Consider the following 18,652-nt stretch of genomic DNA (forward strand, 5'->3'; position numbering starts at 1 on the left):
ATTCCCAAGAGCAGGTGAGCCTGGAGCATGTCAGAATGTGAGCACGCTGGGACAGAGAGGAATTCCCAAGAGCAGGTGACACTGGAACATGTTAGAATATGAAGGGTATTGAGCTTCTTTTTGCCTAAATAGATTTTGCAGCCCGTGATAAACCACACAGGGCCTTACCTGGGGGCTTCCCGCTTCCATCCCCTCCTGCTGTACAACCTTCTGAGGTCAGAAGGGTGGGTGATGTTATCCCACGTCATAGGCAGGATGGAGACTGAGTTGTTGTTCTGACTTCCCCCTGGGGAGGCAGCCAGCTGACCATCCCTCCAGCACGAGATCCCCGCTGGGGCGTCTCTAAGCAGCCACAGTCATAAGACTTACCATCCAAGTGCGGTGATGCGGGTGCACCCCCCTCCCCACAGCAGCTCGGATAACAACTACCCATGTGACACGTTCCCCATACAAACTGGCAAATTCCCCTGGGGCTTCTCCTCAAGGCATCCAGCCCCACCCCACCCCACCGTCCACCCCCAGTTCACAGCTTTCACCAGGAGCTGCAGTCATAGCTGCTTACGCCACAATACTTGTTCCTCTCAGGTCCTGAAACCCGGTATGGTCCCAAGACCAGTCTTTTATTTTTCCCAATTTGTTTCACTTGTAGAAGTCTTGTCTCTTCAACAAGTTCACACATTCCTCTAAGGCAGGGATGGTACCCAGTATTTATTCCACATCCCACATCACCTGGCAGAGAGGGGAACAGAGTAGCTGCTTTAAAAGTACTTGAAAAAAAAAAAAAAGAAAAGAAAAGTACTTGAAAGGAGCCACCTGAGCAGTGACTCCGATGTGCTGAAGGAAATCCCAAATATAACTGATCAAAACTTCCTCCTTCCAAGGTAGGAGGTTTAGACATTAGCCAGGATCTACCTGAATAGTTGGAGATAAACAACATTTGACCATGAAGAAGCTAGCTGCTTCCTGCTTGATGAACCACCATTTCTTTACTTGCTCTGAGATTATGACAGCAGCATCCCTGGCCAGCCGCTCTTACCCTCTCACAATCAATCAATCATCAATCAATCAATATCTCTGTCTCCTCTCTTCTCCCCACCCCACATGTACACACACACACACACACACACACACACAAGTGCTCACATGACTCTAGCCAATGTCAAACAGTAGCCACTCATCCTTAACCTACAAACCTGAATGCAGCTCAGCAGGAAGCTCACGTCTCCAGACAGGTGTTGCCTCCCCTGCTCCTCCCACACCCAGCCCTGCCCTAATTAGGAGCAATGCTCCCCTGTGGACCCATGAGCCTCAAACTCTGCCTAGTCACTGATGCCCCAGGGACAATGAGACTGGGGAGAACTAAGGGCCTCTGGCTCTAGGTGACAAATGACTCTAGGTGGCAAATGACTCTAGCCCGGGGTGATGTTCCCAAGCTCCAGCTGCCCTCCCAAGCTTGGGATCTCTGATCTCCGCTGCTCTCCTCTACAGGGAACCTCCCCCTCCACACCACTGCCTCCCTCACCTTCTTCTTATACCTTGGGGTCACGAGTCAGGTTTCTTCGGGGCACAGACAAGGTGGGGTTGATTGCTAAATAAACCACTAAGTTAATAATTTCACCAAAACACGGGTCAAGGTGAAAGTGAGTGAGGGTGTGACCTCGTTGGGAAGGCCCCGTCAGACCAGCCTGGCCCCCAGGATCTGTGCTTCGGCACTGGGGTCCCATTCCCTTTGTCCTGCTCCATCACCCAGTCAAGGCAACATCCACTTTGTTTAAAACTTTGAACTCTTAAGAGTTCCTGTCATGGCTCAGCAGAAACGAATCTGACTAGCATCCATGAGGATGCAGGTTCCATCCCTGGCCTCGATCAGCGGTTTAAGGATCTGGCATTGCCAATGAGCTGCAGAGTAGGTTGTAGATGAGGCTCGGATCCCACGTTGCTGTGGCTGTGGTATAAGCCAGCACCTACAGCCCTGATTCCACCCCTAGCCTGGGACCCTCCATATGACACAGGTACGGCCCTAAAAAGACAGAACAATAATAATAAAAATAAAATAAAATAAAATAAAACTTTGAACCCTTAGAGTGGAGAAACCAGAGCAAAGAAAAGGCTGAAGTGAATAAGTAAAGAAGCAGCTTAGGAACCTCTGTGCAACTGAGACTGTGAAGGACCGACTATAGGGCTTGTATAAAGAGACTTGGTGCAAAGGCCCTGGTGTCTGGGCCAGAGCCATGGGAGGACAGAAGGCAGGGGGAAGAGGGCACTGAACCAGAGCTTCACTTTTCCTCCCTCCCCCCATATAATGATCCTAAAAGGTTCTGAGGAAAGTAAGAGGGGCCGTTTCACCCCTGGCCACCATCTGCTGATGGTAAATATTTTATTAACCTCGGGCATTTGAGAGGTGACTCCGAAGTTACACATGAGGTGAGGCAGAGGCTGCTTTTACTCATGAATGGTAGTAAAAGATTCCACCCCTGATCCCAGCTGGGGCTCGAGACCAAATCGCTTCAGAGTCTTTATTTTTTAACACCACCTAGAGCTAAAAGCTACAGCACCATCCACTCAAGGTTAGAAACTCTGGACTCCGTGCTTGGGGACTAGGCTTGGTATTAAAGCGGTTCACAGGGGACTACCAGCAGGGACCCCAGACAAAAGCTTCTGCAAAGCCCCATAAATATGGCACACACAGGCAGGGCGCTGAGGCCAGGTACCCCACTGACTTTACTGCTCTCCCCATAGACAGGCTGGGTGTTAGCCCTCACTAGTCCCTGACTCAAGCTCTGAAGACAGTGAAGAGACAAAATCTCCAGTAAACAGCAAACAAAGGTCTCAAAAAACAATCCCCTTGATGGCCTATGGCCTCCTTATCTGATTCCCTTCTAGGAACTGGCCTGCCTTTTTTTTTCTTTTTTCTTTTTAGGACCGCACATGTGGCGTATGGAGGTTCCCAGGCAAGGGGTCAAATCAGAGCTGCAGCTGCCAGCCTACACCACAGCCATAGCCACAGCCACACCAGATCCGAGCTGTGTCTGCGACCTACACCACAGCTCACGACAACACCAGATCCTTAACCCACTGAGGGAAGCCAGGGATCGAACCCGCGTCCTCATGGATGCTAGTTGGGTTTGCTAACCGCTGAGCCTCGACGACGGGAACTCCAAGGCCTGCCTTTTTGCCTCTGGCTTCCCCTTCCTCCCTCTGTGGCAACTTCCTGCTGAAGGAAGCTCTTTACCCTCCCCTCCTTTTCCTCCCTCCCTCCTTCCCTCCCTCCTCTATTCTGTCTCTCTCTCCTTTCTTCTCTCTCCCTCTCTCCTTCCTTCTCTCCTTCCACCTTGCCCCTTCTTCCTTCTCTCCTTCATCCCTTCCCATTCCTCCTTCCTCTCTTCCCTCCTTCCTCCCTCCCCTTTCTCCCTCGTTCCTTCCTTCACTGTTCCCAAGACAGATACTCTGGCTGCTTTCTCTTACTAAGTTAATCCAATGTTTAAATACTATTTAGCCCCAAGTCTAAACATCTTTCTTAGATTCTGGAGCTTTTCTCATTGTTTAACCACCTAAGCCCATGACTCCTTCAACCCCAGAGGTATCAACCTCCCCAACATTCAGGAAGAAAACCACCAGATACCATTTTGGGGTACTGCTCCCTGACATGCTCCCATCGCCCGGTGGCTGAAATAGTGGGATCACGCGTTTCATTCACTGCTTTAAAAAGCACGTTAGGAGTTCCCCGTCGTGGCACAGTGCTTAACGAATCTGACTAGGAACCATGAGGTTGCAGGTTCGGTCCCTGCCCTTGCTCAGTGGGTTAAGGATCCGGAGTTGCCATGAGCTGTAGTGTAGGTAGCAGACGCGGCTCGGATCCCGCGTTGCTATGGCTCTGGCGTAGGCCGGTGGCTACAACTCCAATTTGACCCCTAGCCTGGGAACCTCCATATGCCGCAGGAGCGGCCCAAGAAATAGCAAAAAGACAAAAAAAAAAAAAAAAAAAAAAAAGCACCTTAAAGGCTCAAAGATGGACCAGACAAGGAGCCTACAGAGTAGGCAGGGGAAGCATGATTTGTATTTCTCCCAGCTGAGGAAACGCTGGGGCTCAGGAAGATGAGACTCAGCCCTTGAGCTCTTCTCTGTTTATGCTCACTCCTGGTCACTTCATCCCATCTCATGGCTTTCAGTACCATTTCTTGAGGAAGATTCTCAAATCCATATGTGTATCCCCAGCTCAGACATGCTCCCCAGTCCCAGACTCTCGAATCTACTGGCCTTCTTCCCATGTCCACGTGCATGGCTAGTGGAGAGCCCAGCTCAACATGCTGGACCAAGCCCCTGACTTTCACTCTAAACCTCCCCACCAGCAGTCTCCCCACCCAGAGGATGCAAAATCCATCCTTCCAATTGCTCAGGACAAAACCCTTCAAGTCATCCTTGGCTCTCTCATTCCCTAACAACTAATCCACCAGAAAATCCTACTGACATTAAACAAAAACCCACCTCCACCCTCACTCAGCCAAGGGGCCAAGGCAAAACTCCTGCAATGTTTTTATTTTCCACCTCTTTCTACCTTTGCTTCCACCAATGCTCTTCTTAACACAACAACCAACCTTTTAATATGTAAGTCAGATCATGTCACCTGTCCGCTATGACCCTCCAGTGGCTCCCCTTTGACTTAGTCTATAAGCCCCACATGACACCCCAGCCTCTCTGGCCTCTTTGCTGTTCCTTGAACCCACCAGTCGGCTCTGCCATCTCAGGGGCCCTTGCACTGGCTGATTTTTCCATCTTCAATACTTTCCCCCATATTCCACAGGCCTCACTCCCTCTCCGCCTTCAAATCTCTGTTTAAACATCCTCTCCTCAGTGAGGCTGACTCTGACCAACCTTTTTTTTTTTTTTTTTTTTTGCCTTTTTGTCTTTTCTAGGGCCACACCTGTGGCATATGGAGGTTCCCAAGCTAGGGGTCCAATCAAAGCTGTAGCCGCTGGCCTACGCCAGAGCCACAGCAATGCCAGATCCGAGCTGCGTCTGCGACCCACACCACAGCTCACAGCAACGCGAGATCCTTAACCCACTGAGCAAGGCAAGGGATCAAACCCGCAACCTCATGGTTTCTAGTCGGAGTCGTTTCTGCTGAGCCACGACGGGAACTCCCTGACCAACCTATTTAAAAGTACAAGCCCTCTCTCCCCCTTGCCCCCTGCTTTACCTCCATATCCATGGGATCTGCATCCTCGGTTGGTGGAGGTGGGGGGAGGGTGGGGGACCAATGCCCTGCAGACACCAAGGGACGCATGTACTTACTGATCTTCTAATTTACTTATTACGTTTACTATCTGTTGTGCTCCCCGCACTATAACAAAAGCCCCCTGAGGACTGCATCTGTATTTATTTTTGCTCAGTGATATATCTGGAGTGCTTAGAACAGAACCTGGTACTTAGGAGGTGCTCAATTTGCTGAATGAATGAACCGTAATTCCCTAACTTCATAGGAATCTAAATGATAGAAATGAGGCTGGAATCCCACTCTCTACACTCATAGACAAACCCTTAACATTGAGCAGGTTAAATTTATGAAAGCGGGGCTTGTAATCTCCCAGAGGAAGCAGTCAATAGGCACATACTTTTTTTTTTTTTTTTTTTTTTTTTGTCTTTTTGCTATTTCTTGGGCTGCTCCCGCGGCATATGGAGGTTCCCAGGCTAGGGGTCGAATTGGAGCTGTGGCCACAGGCCTACGCCAGAGCCACAGCAACGCAGGATCCGAACCGCGTCTGCAACCTACACCACAGCTCACGGCAACGCCGGATCATTAACCCACTGAGCAAGGGCAGGGACCGAACCCGAACCTTATGGTTCCTAGTCGGATTCGTTAACCACTGCACCACGACGGGAACTCCTAGGCACATATGTTTTTAAGTCTGGTGGCGATCAGGGCTCTGAAGGAACATACAGTGAATAAAGGACAGAGTGCGGGCAAAGAGTACTGTTTTAAAAGGGTGGTCAGGGAAGAACTTTCTGATAAAATGACTTTAAGCAGAGACCTGAATCGATTGCGGGAGTTTCCCAGACAGGTAAGTGGAGAAGGAACATTCCAGGCAGGGAGGGCAGGAAGTACAAAGGCCCTGAGACAGTGAGGACCTGGAGGAGGCCGGTATGGCTGAAGGATGAACAATTTCCCCTTCGTGCTGTCTTTCAAACCTAAATCACATGTAATAGCGTCAAACTGGAAACCACCCCAAAGTCCGCCAACAGAAGAATGGATGAACCAAAGGAAAAATATTATAAAGCAGCAAGAACCACCGTCTATATGCACCAACCTGGAAGGAGCTCACAAAGTCAAAAATACACAATTTGATCCTATGTACATAAAGTTCGAAAGCAGGCAACACTAACGTACATTTTCAGGTGCATACATAGGAGATAAAGCTATAAAAAAAGAAGCAAGGAAATGACTATCAGAAAAGTCTAGATACAATCAGGGGTGGGATAGATGGGCCTGGCGATAGTTATCTCTTACCCTGGGTGGTGCTTACAGGAGCAGCCATTTTGCAGTTGTTCTTTTTTTAATGATTTTTATTTTTTTCCCTTATAGCTGGTTTACAGTGTTCTGTCAGTTTTCTACTGTACAGCAAGGTGACCCAGTCACACACACATATATACATTCTTTTTTCTCACATTATCATGCTCCATCGTAAGTGACTAGATATATAGTTCCCAGTGCTATGCAGCAGGATTGCAGCTGTCCTTTATACATACATGTTTGTGTATGTTTTCAGTCTCTGATATCACACATACAAACACAGATTTTTTTTTTTTAAGTGAAGAAAAAAAGATAAGTGAGCGTCAATTCAGTTAATTCTCATTCCCTTTCAGGCAGTACAGGGGTTCTTTAGATACAGACTGTTTGGCCAAAATTATCTCCTAAAAGAGACAGCAAAGAATAGAGTGCATTGTATATTGCTGGTGCAAAACAAATATGCATTAGCCCGACGGAAAAGGATGTCCTCTGCTAACAGAATAAGCTATCGTATGCGACATTTAAGCAGAGTTTGCTTTTTAAACACAGTACATGTAGCCAGAATAGAGAAAAGACTTGTGGTTGCCAAGGGGGAGGGGAAGGGAGTGGGATGGACAAGGCGTTTGTGTTAGTAGATGCAAACTATGACATTTAGAATGGATAAGCAATGAGGTCCTACTGTACAGCATAGAGAACTATGCCCAATCTCTTAGGATAGACCATGATGGAAGATAATATAAGAAAAGGAATGTGTGTGTGTGTGTGTATACATATAGGTATAGATATATATATATGGATATGGATGACTTAGTCACTTTGCAGTATGGCAGAAATTGGCACAACACTAAATCAACTATAAGTTAATTAAAATTAATAAACAAACAAACAAACACAGGCGTAGTGGTAAGATCACTTTAAGATAGCAAAAGAAAGAAGAAGTTCTAGGAGTTCCCATCGTGGCTCAGTGGAAAACGAATCTGACTGGCATCCAGGAGGACGCAGGTTTGATCCCTGGCCTCCCTCAGTGGGTTAAAGACCTGGCGTTGCTGTGAGCTGTGGTGTAGATCACAGATGGAGTTCGGATCTGGCGTTACTGTGGCCGTGGTGTAGGCCTGCAGCTACAGCTCCGATTCCTGATTTGACCCCTAGCCTGGGAATCTCCATACGCCGTGAGTGTGGCCCTAATAAAAAAAAAGTTTCAGGAAACCTAGATCACGTGATATATACAGGGAAGAACTCGCATCTTCTCAGGAACTTCCAATATCAGCAAGATTGACTAAGGCAACTCACAAAAAGGGAAGGGGGATGCTGTGTGTTGCCTGGGAAGAAAATCTTTCCAAGCCATCCTCGATGAATTGTGAGTGGCTGACTCGGTAAAGCATTTATCTCCTACTTATTGGCCCTGAGGCCCACTTTCCGGGAACAGGATGCCAGATCCTCCCTCTCTCTCCTCTGTCTTTCAAGGAGGTAAAAATACAATCCTTGGAATGGATTCCTTGAGCGACTTTGTGCCTCTGTGATCACTTCCTGTGAGTCACTGTCTGGCCCAGAGCCACCGGCTTTGTCACTGCAGGTAGTGCTGAAGGACATGGGTGAGTTCGCTGCACCAGCTCAGGGAATATCAGAAACAGATTATGGGAAAAGAGTCAGGCCATCTGGGCCCCGGTCTGAGAGATCCCACTGACGCTAACTCATTAGCTGACATTGTAAAAAGCCCTTCGAGGGTAGATAGAAGGCAATTTGATCAGTTCCGAAGTCATGTGAGAACACAGGGTGAAATGAAAAACTCTAGACATGTGGAAGGTCACTGTCTTTCTGGAGTGGGATCCTCTCTCCATGTCCTACACCCACCACCCGTCTTTCCCAATGCCACCTGGCTTCACAGCCTTAATACAGAAAAATGAGCCAGGATCTCTGGACCCCAGGCTGCAACAATTCGAGGCAAATCTCAAACTTCAAACAGAGTGTCAAGAACACACCACATAAGTGGCTAGATATGCACACCTCCCTGTCTACTAGGAAGACTCTGCCCTTTCTATGGAATTGAAATGTATTAGGATTTGAATTCCAGCTCGACCATGTGTGCCTCTGACAAGTTGCAGAAGCTCTTGGGCCTCAGTTTCTTCAACCATCCAGTGGGGATTACAGATGCAATTACAGCCCAGCTTCATTATTCCCGGATTCCATATTTGCAAACTGGCCCACTCGCTAAAATGTATCTGTAACACCCAAATCAATACTCCTGGGGCTTCTGAAGTATCCGAGTCTCAAATTCCCAGTTGGGGCCCTACAAAAGGATGCCAGCCTTCTGTTTCAGCTCTCCTACTACAAACAAATGTCCCTTTTGTGGTCTATTAGTGCTACATTTTTTTTTTTTTTTGCACTGTTCAGAACCTCAGACCTTCCATAGATGATTGACAAGGTGAATGTTCCATGACTCCACCCTAAAATTAGGGTGAAGGTAAGACTGAGCCAAACCTTTGACTTTCTTTAGGGCTGAAGCCTAATGTTAAGGTCAGACCGTGGGTCCTCTCCCCAGGCCTAGACTTGTTCTAAGCTTCCTGGCATTAGAAATGACTACTCACCTGCTTGCTGGTGAAGCAGATCTTGGCAGCTAAAGAGTTTGACAAATGGTCATGATTCACACATCCTGGGCCTTCAGCTCCTTCCTTCCGGGATGACAATCAGCTTCCTTGCCCCTCTATTCCATGTCACACAGAATTTCAGCGGACACAAGCCCGCAGAAAGAGGTCAGTCTGCATCGACCCTGGAACGGCCCTTCAAGACTGTGCCTTAAAGTCAGATCTATCCCTTGTACAGAAGAAACTCAGGTTCAAGGACTTTAAGAGACGTCCACTAAATCTCATAGCTGGTTAATAGGTGGGACAAAGACTCCGGTCTCCTAACTCCCTCTGGGCTTGGCGCTCAGAGCCAGGTTGCTCCTACATTCAGGCTGAAGAATTATACTGATGAAGGTACATGGAAGAGGGGCACGAGAAATAGGCCACCATGGGCGGGAGCTAGGGCTGGTGATCTCCACCAGTATTGAGTCTATAAATACTATCAGTTAATTTTGGAAACCATTTGGGAGTTTTCTGAATTTTCTGCAATGGAAGGCATGGACTCTGAATTCAGATAGATAAGGAATTCAAATTCTGGCACTCTGACTCATTGGTCGTGACTCTGAATTAATTGTTTAAAAACTCTAAGCCCTGGGTTTCTCATCTATAAGATGGGGATAAATAACACTGTTGTCATTTGGTCACAGTGATAATTAAATGACAGAATGTATGTTAAAAAAAAAATCTCACTTGCCCAACAGTCCACATGCACTACGTACCTTTTATATAAAGTTAAGAATGCTAAACACTGGAGTTCCCGTTGTGGCGCAGTGGTTGACGAATCCGACTAGGAACCATGAGGTTGAGGGTTCGATCCCTGCCGTTGCTCAGTGGGTTAAGGATCCGGCGTTGCAGTGAGCTGTGGTGTAGGTTGCAGACGCGGCTCAGATCCTGTATTGCTGTGGCTCTGGTATAGGCCAGTGGCCACAGCTCCGATTAGACCCTAGCCTGGGAACCTCCATATGCTGATGGAGTGGCCCAAGAAATGGCAAAAAGATTAAAAAAAGAATGCTAAACACAGATTCAATTTAGAAGTCACATTTGGAGGGGAGAGGAGGATGCAGACATAAAGCGATACATGGGGGGCTTCAATTCTACTGTTAATGTTTGCTCTTTTTTTTTGCCTGCACCTCCGTCATGCAGAAGTTCCTGGGCCAAGACTCGAACCCATGCCACAGCAGTGACCCATGCTGAAGCAGAGACAGTGCTGGATCCTTACCTGTGGAACCACCAGGGAACACCCTGTTCGTGTTTTTTTAAGGTGGGTGCTGAGTATGTGGGTGTTTGTTCTGTTACTCTTCATAACATTTTGTTTTAGATACACTTTTAAAAAATTTATGCATTGGAAGAAATTAATAAATGAACAGCTATTATAATTTTTACTATTAAAAAAGCATTGAATTCATTCTTATGCCCTGTGGAGCACTCTGCTGGGCACAAAAGGGGATGCTAAGGAGAGTTAGAGCCCCCCCCCCCAATCTGAATTAGAGCCTCCAGTCTGGCAGGGGTTGGAGCACCCACCCATAAGTGTAATAATACCAGGGGGAACGCAGTAAGTGACCTGAGGGGTAAAAAGAAAAAAAAGAGACACCATAACTGCTTGGAGAGATGGCCTAAGACTTCATCATATAGGTGGCAGCTGAAACGGGCCTTAAAAACCAAGTAGAAGCTTCAGCAGAAAACAAAAAGATGTCTAGCTAAAATGCAGCTGACAGCAGCACCAGAAGGGAAAGCAGCATGATAAGACTGGTCAGGGCACAGGGACCAGGACACTGAAAGCAGAGACAGGGAGAAAGGAAATGGGAAACACGGCACAGATGGTCAGCACAGGGGTATTCTGTGCACACCAAGAAAAGAGCAGCATGTATCCTTCTCTGGGAACTATAAAGACAACAGTTTTCATGTAATCACACAGAGGAAAAAAACAGATTTCACGTTGAGTGTAAGATGAGGGGTGCAGCTCTTACACTTTAAAGACATTTGTGCCTGGAGTTCCTGCTGTGGCTCAGTGGGTTAAGGACCCAACGATGTCTCTGTGAGGATATGGGTTCAATTCCTGGCCTCACTTGGGGGGTTAAGGATCTGGCATTGCCACAAGCTGCAGTCTAGGCCACAGCTGTGGCTCGGATAAAGCGTTGCTGTGGCTGTGGTGTAGACCCCAGCTGTAGCTCTGATTCTACCCTTGGCCTGTGAATGTCCATATACCACACCAGCCATCAAAAGAAAAAAATTAACAAATAAATAAAGACATTTGTGCCTCACACAGAGGAAAGCAAAGGAAGGCAGCTGAAGAACATGGCAACATCAGAAGGGATTTGTAGTCAAGGGAGGCCCCAGCATATTTCCAGAGAAAGGGAAAATAAAGAACTAGTGGGGCAGAGAGAAATAGAGATGCAAACCAGACAAAGGACAGCCATTCCCTTTCAAGGTTCCAGAACAAGCAAAAGGAGCAAGACCAAAAACATAAGTGGCAATGTCGGATTGGCAAATGAGGCAAATGAGATTAAAAATTGGTTTTCCTAAACTAACAAGAGTTCCCAGTGTGTTTTGGAAAACAGCTGCTTGCTGGTGACCACACACAAGTAACAAACATCTTGCCCTGTGACCACACCCCCTCGAGGCACTATTGCCTTGGGGTATGAAATAAAACTTGAAAAGCGCTGTTTATAATAGAATAAAAGATTTAGTTTGGAGGAGGAAGGGTCTGTACAAAACTTTTTTTATAAATTAAAAAAAAATGACATAAAGAATGAAGTTCTTAATAAAATAAAAATTAAGACCACCTGGCCATATTGATTTCATGACGTCAAGATTTCAAACCAGGCACTTTGGAAAACAGCCTGGCAGTTCTCAAAAAGTGAAATGTAGAATTTACTATAGGACCCAGCAATTCCACTTCTAGGTATATAGTCAAGAGAATCAAAAATCTATGTCCTGGAGTTCCTGCTGTGGCTCAGCAATAAGGAATTCAACTAGGATCCATGAGGACATGGGTTTCATCCCTGGCCTCGCTCAGTGGGTTAAGGATCCTGCGTTGCTATGAGCTGTGGTGTAGGCTGCAGACATGGGTTGGATCCTGCACTGCTGTGGCTGTAGTGTAGGCTGGCGGCTGCAGCTCCAATTGGACTCCTAGCCTGGGAACCTCCATATGCTGTAGATGTGGCCCTAAAAAGACAAAAGAAAAAGAAAAGAAAACCTATCTCCACACAAAAACCTGTATGCAAGTGTTCACAGAAGCATTATTTATAAGAACCAAAAAAGTGGAAATCACTCAAATGTCCATCAATCAATAAATAAAACGGGATATATCCATACCATGGAATATTATCCAACTATAAAAAAGAATGAAGTGCTGACAGACCCTACGACACGGATGAACTTGAAAACATTATGCTAGACGAAAGTAGCCAGATGCAAAAGGTCACCTATGGAATGATTCCATTTATACACAATGTCCAGAACAGGCAAAACCATAAAGATGGGAAGTAGTTTAGTGGTTGACTGCGGAGGTTCAGGGACTAGACCAGGGAGAAGACAGGGAGAGGAGGGCAGCAAGTGACCACCAGGGGGTATGACGCTTCTTTCTGGAGTGATGAAAGGTAGAAAGTGGTGATGACTGCACAGCTTTGTGAATAGACTAAAACCCACTGAACTTCACACTTCAAACAATTTCACTATAGGGGACACAAATCTAAAAAAGAATGGATATATGCATATGTATAACTGATTTATTTGCTATACACCTGAAACTAACACAACCTTCTGAATCAACTATGCTCCAATAAAATTTATTTCAAAAAAATTTCAAACTAGACCTTCCATTGACTTGGACAGGAAAGAACATGCTAGTAACACACACACACACACACACACACACACACACACTGCTCCACTTGTCCTTTAATAGGCAGCTCCTCCCAAACATTATATTGAATAGTGTCAGAATGACACTTAACCACAAAAGGCCAGTCCACGCATATGCACATGCTCAGAAAACCAGCAACAATACTTAAAACATTTATTGAGTGTTTACTATGCATCAAGCCCTATACTGAGCACTTTACACGGATTAGTTCATTCCATTTCTCACTGCATCCCTTTGAGGTACATCCAATTATCACCCCCATTTTACAGATGAGGAAATTAAGGCATGAATATGTTTCATAACTTATGCTAGGTCATCCAGTTGGAATTTAACTCCAGGCAACCTGACTCATGTGCACTATTCTATTCTACCCAACTGTCTCTGTCTTCTTAAAATCCTTTGTAAAATTCCTTGACCCACAGTGTAAAGCAAGGAAGGAGAGGGTCAAGCTTTGGTTCGATTGGCTTGGATTGGATTTTTGTCTTTTGTCTTTTTTTTTTTTTTTTTGTCTTTTTGTCTCTTTGTTGTTGTTGTTGTTGTTGTTGTTATTGTTGCTATTTCTTGGGCCGCTCCCGCGGCATATGGAGGTTCCCAGGCTAGGGGTTGAATCGGAGCTGTAGCCACTGGCCTACGCCAGAGCCACAGCAACGCGGGATCTGAGCTGCGTCTGCAACCTACACCACAGCTCAGGGCAACGCCGGATCATTAACCCACTGAGCAAGGGCAGGGATCGAACCCGCAACCTCATGGTTCCTAGTCGGATTCGTTAACCACTGCACCACGACGGGAACTCCTGTCTTTTGTCTTTTTAGGGCCACACTCACAGCATATGGAAGTTCCCAAGTTAGGGGTTACAAGATTTTAAAACAACCAAAATTATAACCTCACGTGGCAAATCCAGGACAGAAAACTGGAAAGACCTGAGGCTCTGTGGCTGAAATCAAGCTGAGGATTATATTTCATGTTCTATGACTATCGACAATTTGAGTGTATGACTCAAGCATGAAATTCTAGATTATTACCCACTACTTTTAAGACTGGGAGTAGAATACTGGGTTTCTCCCTGCCCACAGCAATCTAATAATATAGTGGGAACAACACTGCAAGAGCAAACGAAAACACTGTGTATCTATCGTCTGTATGACTTTATACATCCACAACAAACACATTTGTGTTTACATACTTGAATGCTCCCTAAACAGGCAACAAGTTCAAAATCCTACATCATAAAAGAAAAAGACAAATAAGGGCAAAATGATCAAAGAAGACTGCCTGAGGGGATCTTGAGAACTAACACTGAGGAAGGGGCAGGAAGGATGAAGGTCACTACTTGAAGCAAACTTGGAGGGAATAAGAAGCTTGGATTGTTCCTCCAGCAATAAGAATGCCCGTCTGATTAAATCAATGGGTGTACAATGTGTAACGTACCGGAAAATAAGAGTGGACAGGCAAGAAGGGTTATGTAAGATCTCAAAAGTCAAGGGAAGTGTTCGAAAAAGCAAAAAAAATAGGTAAATCACGCTTTCAAGAAAGTTGTGAAAGTTTTTAGCATATCATTTGCATACTTCATAAGAAACTCGGGCTTCCACGTTTGCTGACCCAACCTGGAATCCTGCCTCATCTACTGTTTCCTCATTTCATTTTTTTTTTTTTTTTTGTCTTTTTGCTATTTCTTTGGGCGCTTCTGCAGCATATGGAGGTTCCCAGGCTAGGGGTCTAATTGGAGCTGTAGCCGCCAGCCTACCAGAGCCACAGCAACGTGGGATCCGAGCCGCGTCTGCAACCTACACCACAGCTCAAGGCAACGCCGGATCCTTAACCCACTGAGCAAGGGCAGGGACCGAACCTGCAACCTCATGGTTCCTAGTCGGATTCGTTAACCACTGCGCCACGACGGGAACTCCCTCATTTCATTTTAAATAGTTTGCTTCTGTCATATCTACCTCCAAGGCATGACCCAGTCAGAACCTTAATTTCAGCAGTTAAGATAGAAGATAATTGCTGTCCTGTCCCTTCACAAAGTCACTTAGCACCTTGCTAACAGTGCATCAAATCTGCTCACACTTCATAGCTTAATCTATAATGAATCATCAACATCCCAGTGAGTGACTAGGCTGTCCCTTGAGAAAAATAGGTATTTTTTAAAGTGAAAAATATTTCCTTGTGCTCAGTCGCTGAGATTGTCTTCTCTTAGTAATAAAATTTAAATGACAACGTATTCAAACAAATTCACAGTTGCCTATTTCACTGAAATATACCTACGAAACAGACAGTCATAGTTGTATTTAATGGGACTCCTATGCAAACTTCTCTCCCGTACTTCCCCGCCAGGGCACTGCACTCGAATTCTCGGCATTTTCCGCAGGCGTCCACTTGGGTCTCTGGTGCCTCTGAGCATCTGTGCTTTTAGCAAATATTTTGCCCAAGGAACAGACCCAAGAAGCAGGATCTCCTGTAAAGGACCAAGGGGCTTAGTCTGAGCCTCAGCGTGACCTTACAGCCTAGCTCCCCAGCTTAGACGATCACACGGGTACTCCCCACTCTGCGGCCCCAGTAGCCCCCAGGGAACCCCAGATCTCGGTCGGGGCGCGCACCTACCTGACCAGGGGCTCCTTCTCCGGCACGGCGGGCTCCTCCAGGCACCTGCACGGACAGCAGCAGCACACGGTCCTCAGCCAGTCGCTCAGCCCCATGGAGAACGAGGTGCCCCGCCGGCGCCAAGCGACTCCGAAGAAGCCGCGGTGGCGAGAGAGCGCGGCTGGGGCGCGGCCACCGGGCCGGCGTCCAGGTGCGGGGACAGTGGCGGCCCGGGCGTCGCGGGCCGGTCCGTGCGCATCACGCCGCGGCCGGGAACGCGGGTGAGGCCGGAGGCGCCTCCACGGCCCCGGGGTGGTAGGGCCGCGCGCTTTCTTCCACTTGGGTTTTCTTTGGCGCGCGTATTTGGTGTTTTTTTTTTCTCTCTCTCTCCCTCTCTCTAATTCCCCGGGCGCAAATTGGGACGCATGCGTCCCCGAGATGCTCCGCTGCTGCCCTCTAAGGAGGAAGCCGGGACTCCAGCCGCCAGAAGGCAAAATCCTAGGGCACGGGGGTTACAGGAGGGAGGGGGAAGCCCTAGAGTCACAGAGCACGAGGTTGAGCTGGATCTAATCATACGTTTTATTGGCTTCACTCCCGCAGGAAATAAAAGATCCTCCTTCCCGCCTCCCCCCTTTCAAAGCAGAGGTTAAGGCATATTTTTAACATGTCAGCCCCACTTAGTAAATTTAGCAGAAGAGTAAGGACAGACGCATTATAAAAGTGGGTTTTTAAAGCATTGCAGAAACAAGGATTTTTTTCAAAAGTCGTTTTCACGCTTCCCAGTCTTTGATTTATTCTAAGAAGGTAGCCTCCATCATTGTTTTTGCAATTTTCCAGAGCTATTTACATACGTATTTATTTACTTAGGCTTGTACAAACTTGTAAGTGCAGGTAGGCACTTGCAGCCCCAGCTCCTTTCACACAAACAGTGCTTTACTCCATACATCTCTGTTCCGGGCTCATTCCACTGTTTGCCATGGAAACTGTTCCACATGAATACATGTGGAACTTCCTCTATCATTTGAATCATTGTCTTTATGCAGTTATATGGATGCCCATATGCTATTTAACCAGACCCCTATGGATGGACAGACATTTAAATTCATTCCAGCCTTATACAATTAAAATAATTCTGCAATCAACATCCTTAAACTTTGCGTTTGAATAAATGTTTGGCCGTTGAATTGCCAGGTCTTAGGTAAGACATCTTTTTAAATTTTGGTGGATCTTGGCCAAATTGCCCTCCAAAGAGGAAATTCCAATTTCCACCCTGATCAGCGATATATGAAAGTATCTGTTTCCCCAGGCCCCACCAATATTATGGAATTTTCATTTCTGTCAAGCTTATTTATTCAGCAAATATTTATTGAACATCTATTATGTGCCAGGCCTGTTCTAGGCTCTGGGGATACAGCAATGAATAGAAAAAACAAAAATCCCTATCCTCTTGGAGCAAACATTCGAGTAGAGGAGTTAAACAAATGAAATAATACATTATCTGGTATGTGAAAAGGTGATACCTACTATGGAGAAAAATAAGGCAGGGTAGAGGGTAAGAAGCACTAGAAAGTTGTGTGTGTATGCGTGTGTGTGTGTGTGTGTGTGTGTGTGTTGTGTGAGCGCACACATCTGTGTACCGGGTTGGGGGGGAGGGTGGTGCCTGTAGTTTTATTTATTTATTTATTTATCTTTTTGACTTTTTAGGGCCGCACCCACGGCATATGGAGTTTCCCAGGCTAGGGGTCTAACTGGAGCTGTTGCTGCCAGCCTACGCCAGAGCCACCAGAGCCACAGCAACGCCAGATCTGAGCCGTGTCTGCGACCTACAGCAGCTCACGGCAACGCCAGATCCTTAACCTACTGAGCGAGGCCAGGGATCGAACCTCATGGTTCCTAGTCGGATTCGCTTCTGCTGTGCCACGATGGGAACTCCTACCTGCGGTTTTAAATGGGGGGCTCAGGGAAGGCCTCTCCATATAGTGAGACGGAATTGGGTATCAAGGGCTGTTTTAGGAAGAGACAAATGGAGGCCATTCTGACAACCCAGGTGACTGATGGTGATGATCTGGACCAGGGAGGAGGCAGGGAGACCTGGAAAGAAGTGCTTGGACTCTGAATGAAGCCAGAGCCAATAAGGCTTAGTTTGGAAGTAAAGTATAAAAGAAACGGAGTTCCAGGTTTGGTGCTTACAAGCTGTGAAAGATGAATTGGCATTGATGGCGACAGAGAAGGGTGTGGGAGCAGCTGGTTTGGAGGGGTAAGGAGGAAGGCAAGAGTTTATTTTCAGAAGTGTCAACTCCCATGGGCTGTGTGTTCATTTTAAAAGTGTGTTACTACACATAAGTTTTCCTGTTCTGGCTGCATTATGAGGCTGAAGGAGCTTATCCAGTGACTAGTCACTGAGAGGCTGGCTGCCGAGGGTTCAGGAGGGACAAAAGAAGGTCCCCAAGTGCTCCAGCTTAGCTGGGGAGACGGGACCCATCATGAAAAGTTGAGAGGATGTGACAGAGTACCAGCTGTCACCAGGCAACACAGGGCTGTGGCATCAAGCCAGCCCAGCACCGTGTCATTTATCACTGCAGCTGCGGCGGAATGGAGGCTGAGTGCTGTTCTTGACAGCAGACTTCCTGCTGACTGGACAGTCCCTTTAATGGAATGCACTCTACTCTGATATGGGATTTTTGGATTTAAGTTCACCCACCTAGGTTCAAGTTGAGCAGAGGAGGCTGCCAACAAGAAGATGAAAGCTAGGGTCTGATAGCTACTATTAACTATTGGAGTTGGGTTTGTTGAGAATGGGGAATGAGAGAAGCTCCAGGAAGATATAGGCGTTCTGCCCCTTTGCTAACCTTGATCTTTGACAAGTCACTTTATTTTTCTGAACTTTGATCTTCTAATCTGTGAAATGAAGATGATGAGCCCAGCTGTATCAGCTAGACACAGTTGTGAGACTCACATGAGTTTGATTAAAAATCACAAAGCTCAACAGAAAGAGTGGAATTCAACACAACCAACTAAATCCAACCAGTATAGTCTTGTTGAGCGAAGGTCAGTTCTAGTACTACTTGGCTTATGTATGGCAGC

The 18,652-nt window shown here is 46.7% G+C and overlaps 1 protein-coding gene across 2 annotated transcripts in view; it reads right to left on the minus strand.

The window, feature by feature from the left end:
• Positions 1 to 16,097, minus strand: part of MREG (melanoregulin) — a 65,045-nt gene extending 48,948 nt beyond the window's left edge. Inside the window, exon 1 of one of the 2 annotated variants that reach the window (XM_021074953.1) lies at positions 15,590 to 16,097. In XM_021074953.1, the coding sequence (XP_020930612.1) occupies positions 15,590 to 15,684 (95 nt within the window). In that variant the 5' untranslated portion in view covers positions 15,685 to 16,097. Of the gene's footprint in view, positions 1 to 168; positions 468 to 15,589 lie in introns of those variants that run through there. The other variant, XM_021074954.1, reaches the window with a different exon arrangement.

The sequence above is a fragment of the Sus scrofa genome, chromosome 15 (genome assembly GCF_000003025.6).
Source record: "Sus scrofa isolate TJ Tabasco breed Duroc chromosome 15, Sscrofa11.1, whole genome shotgun sequence".
Lineage (NCBI taxonomy): Eukaryota > Metazoa > Chordata > Mammalia > Artiodactyla > Suidae > Sus > Sus scrofa.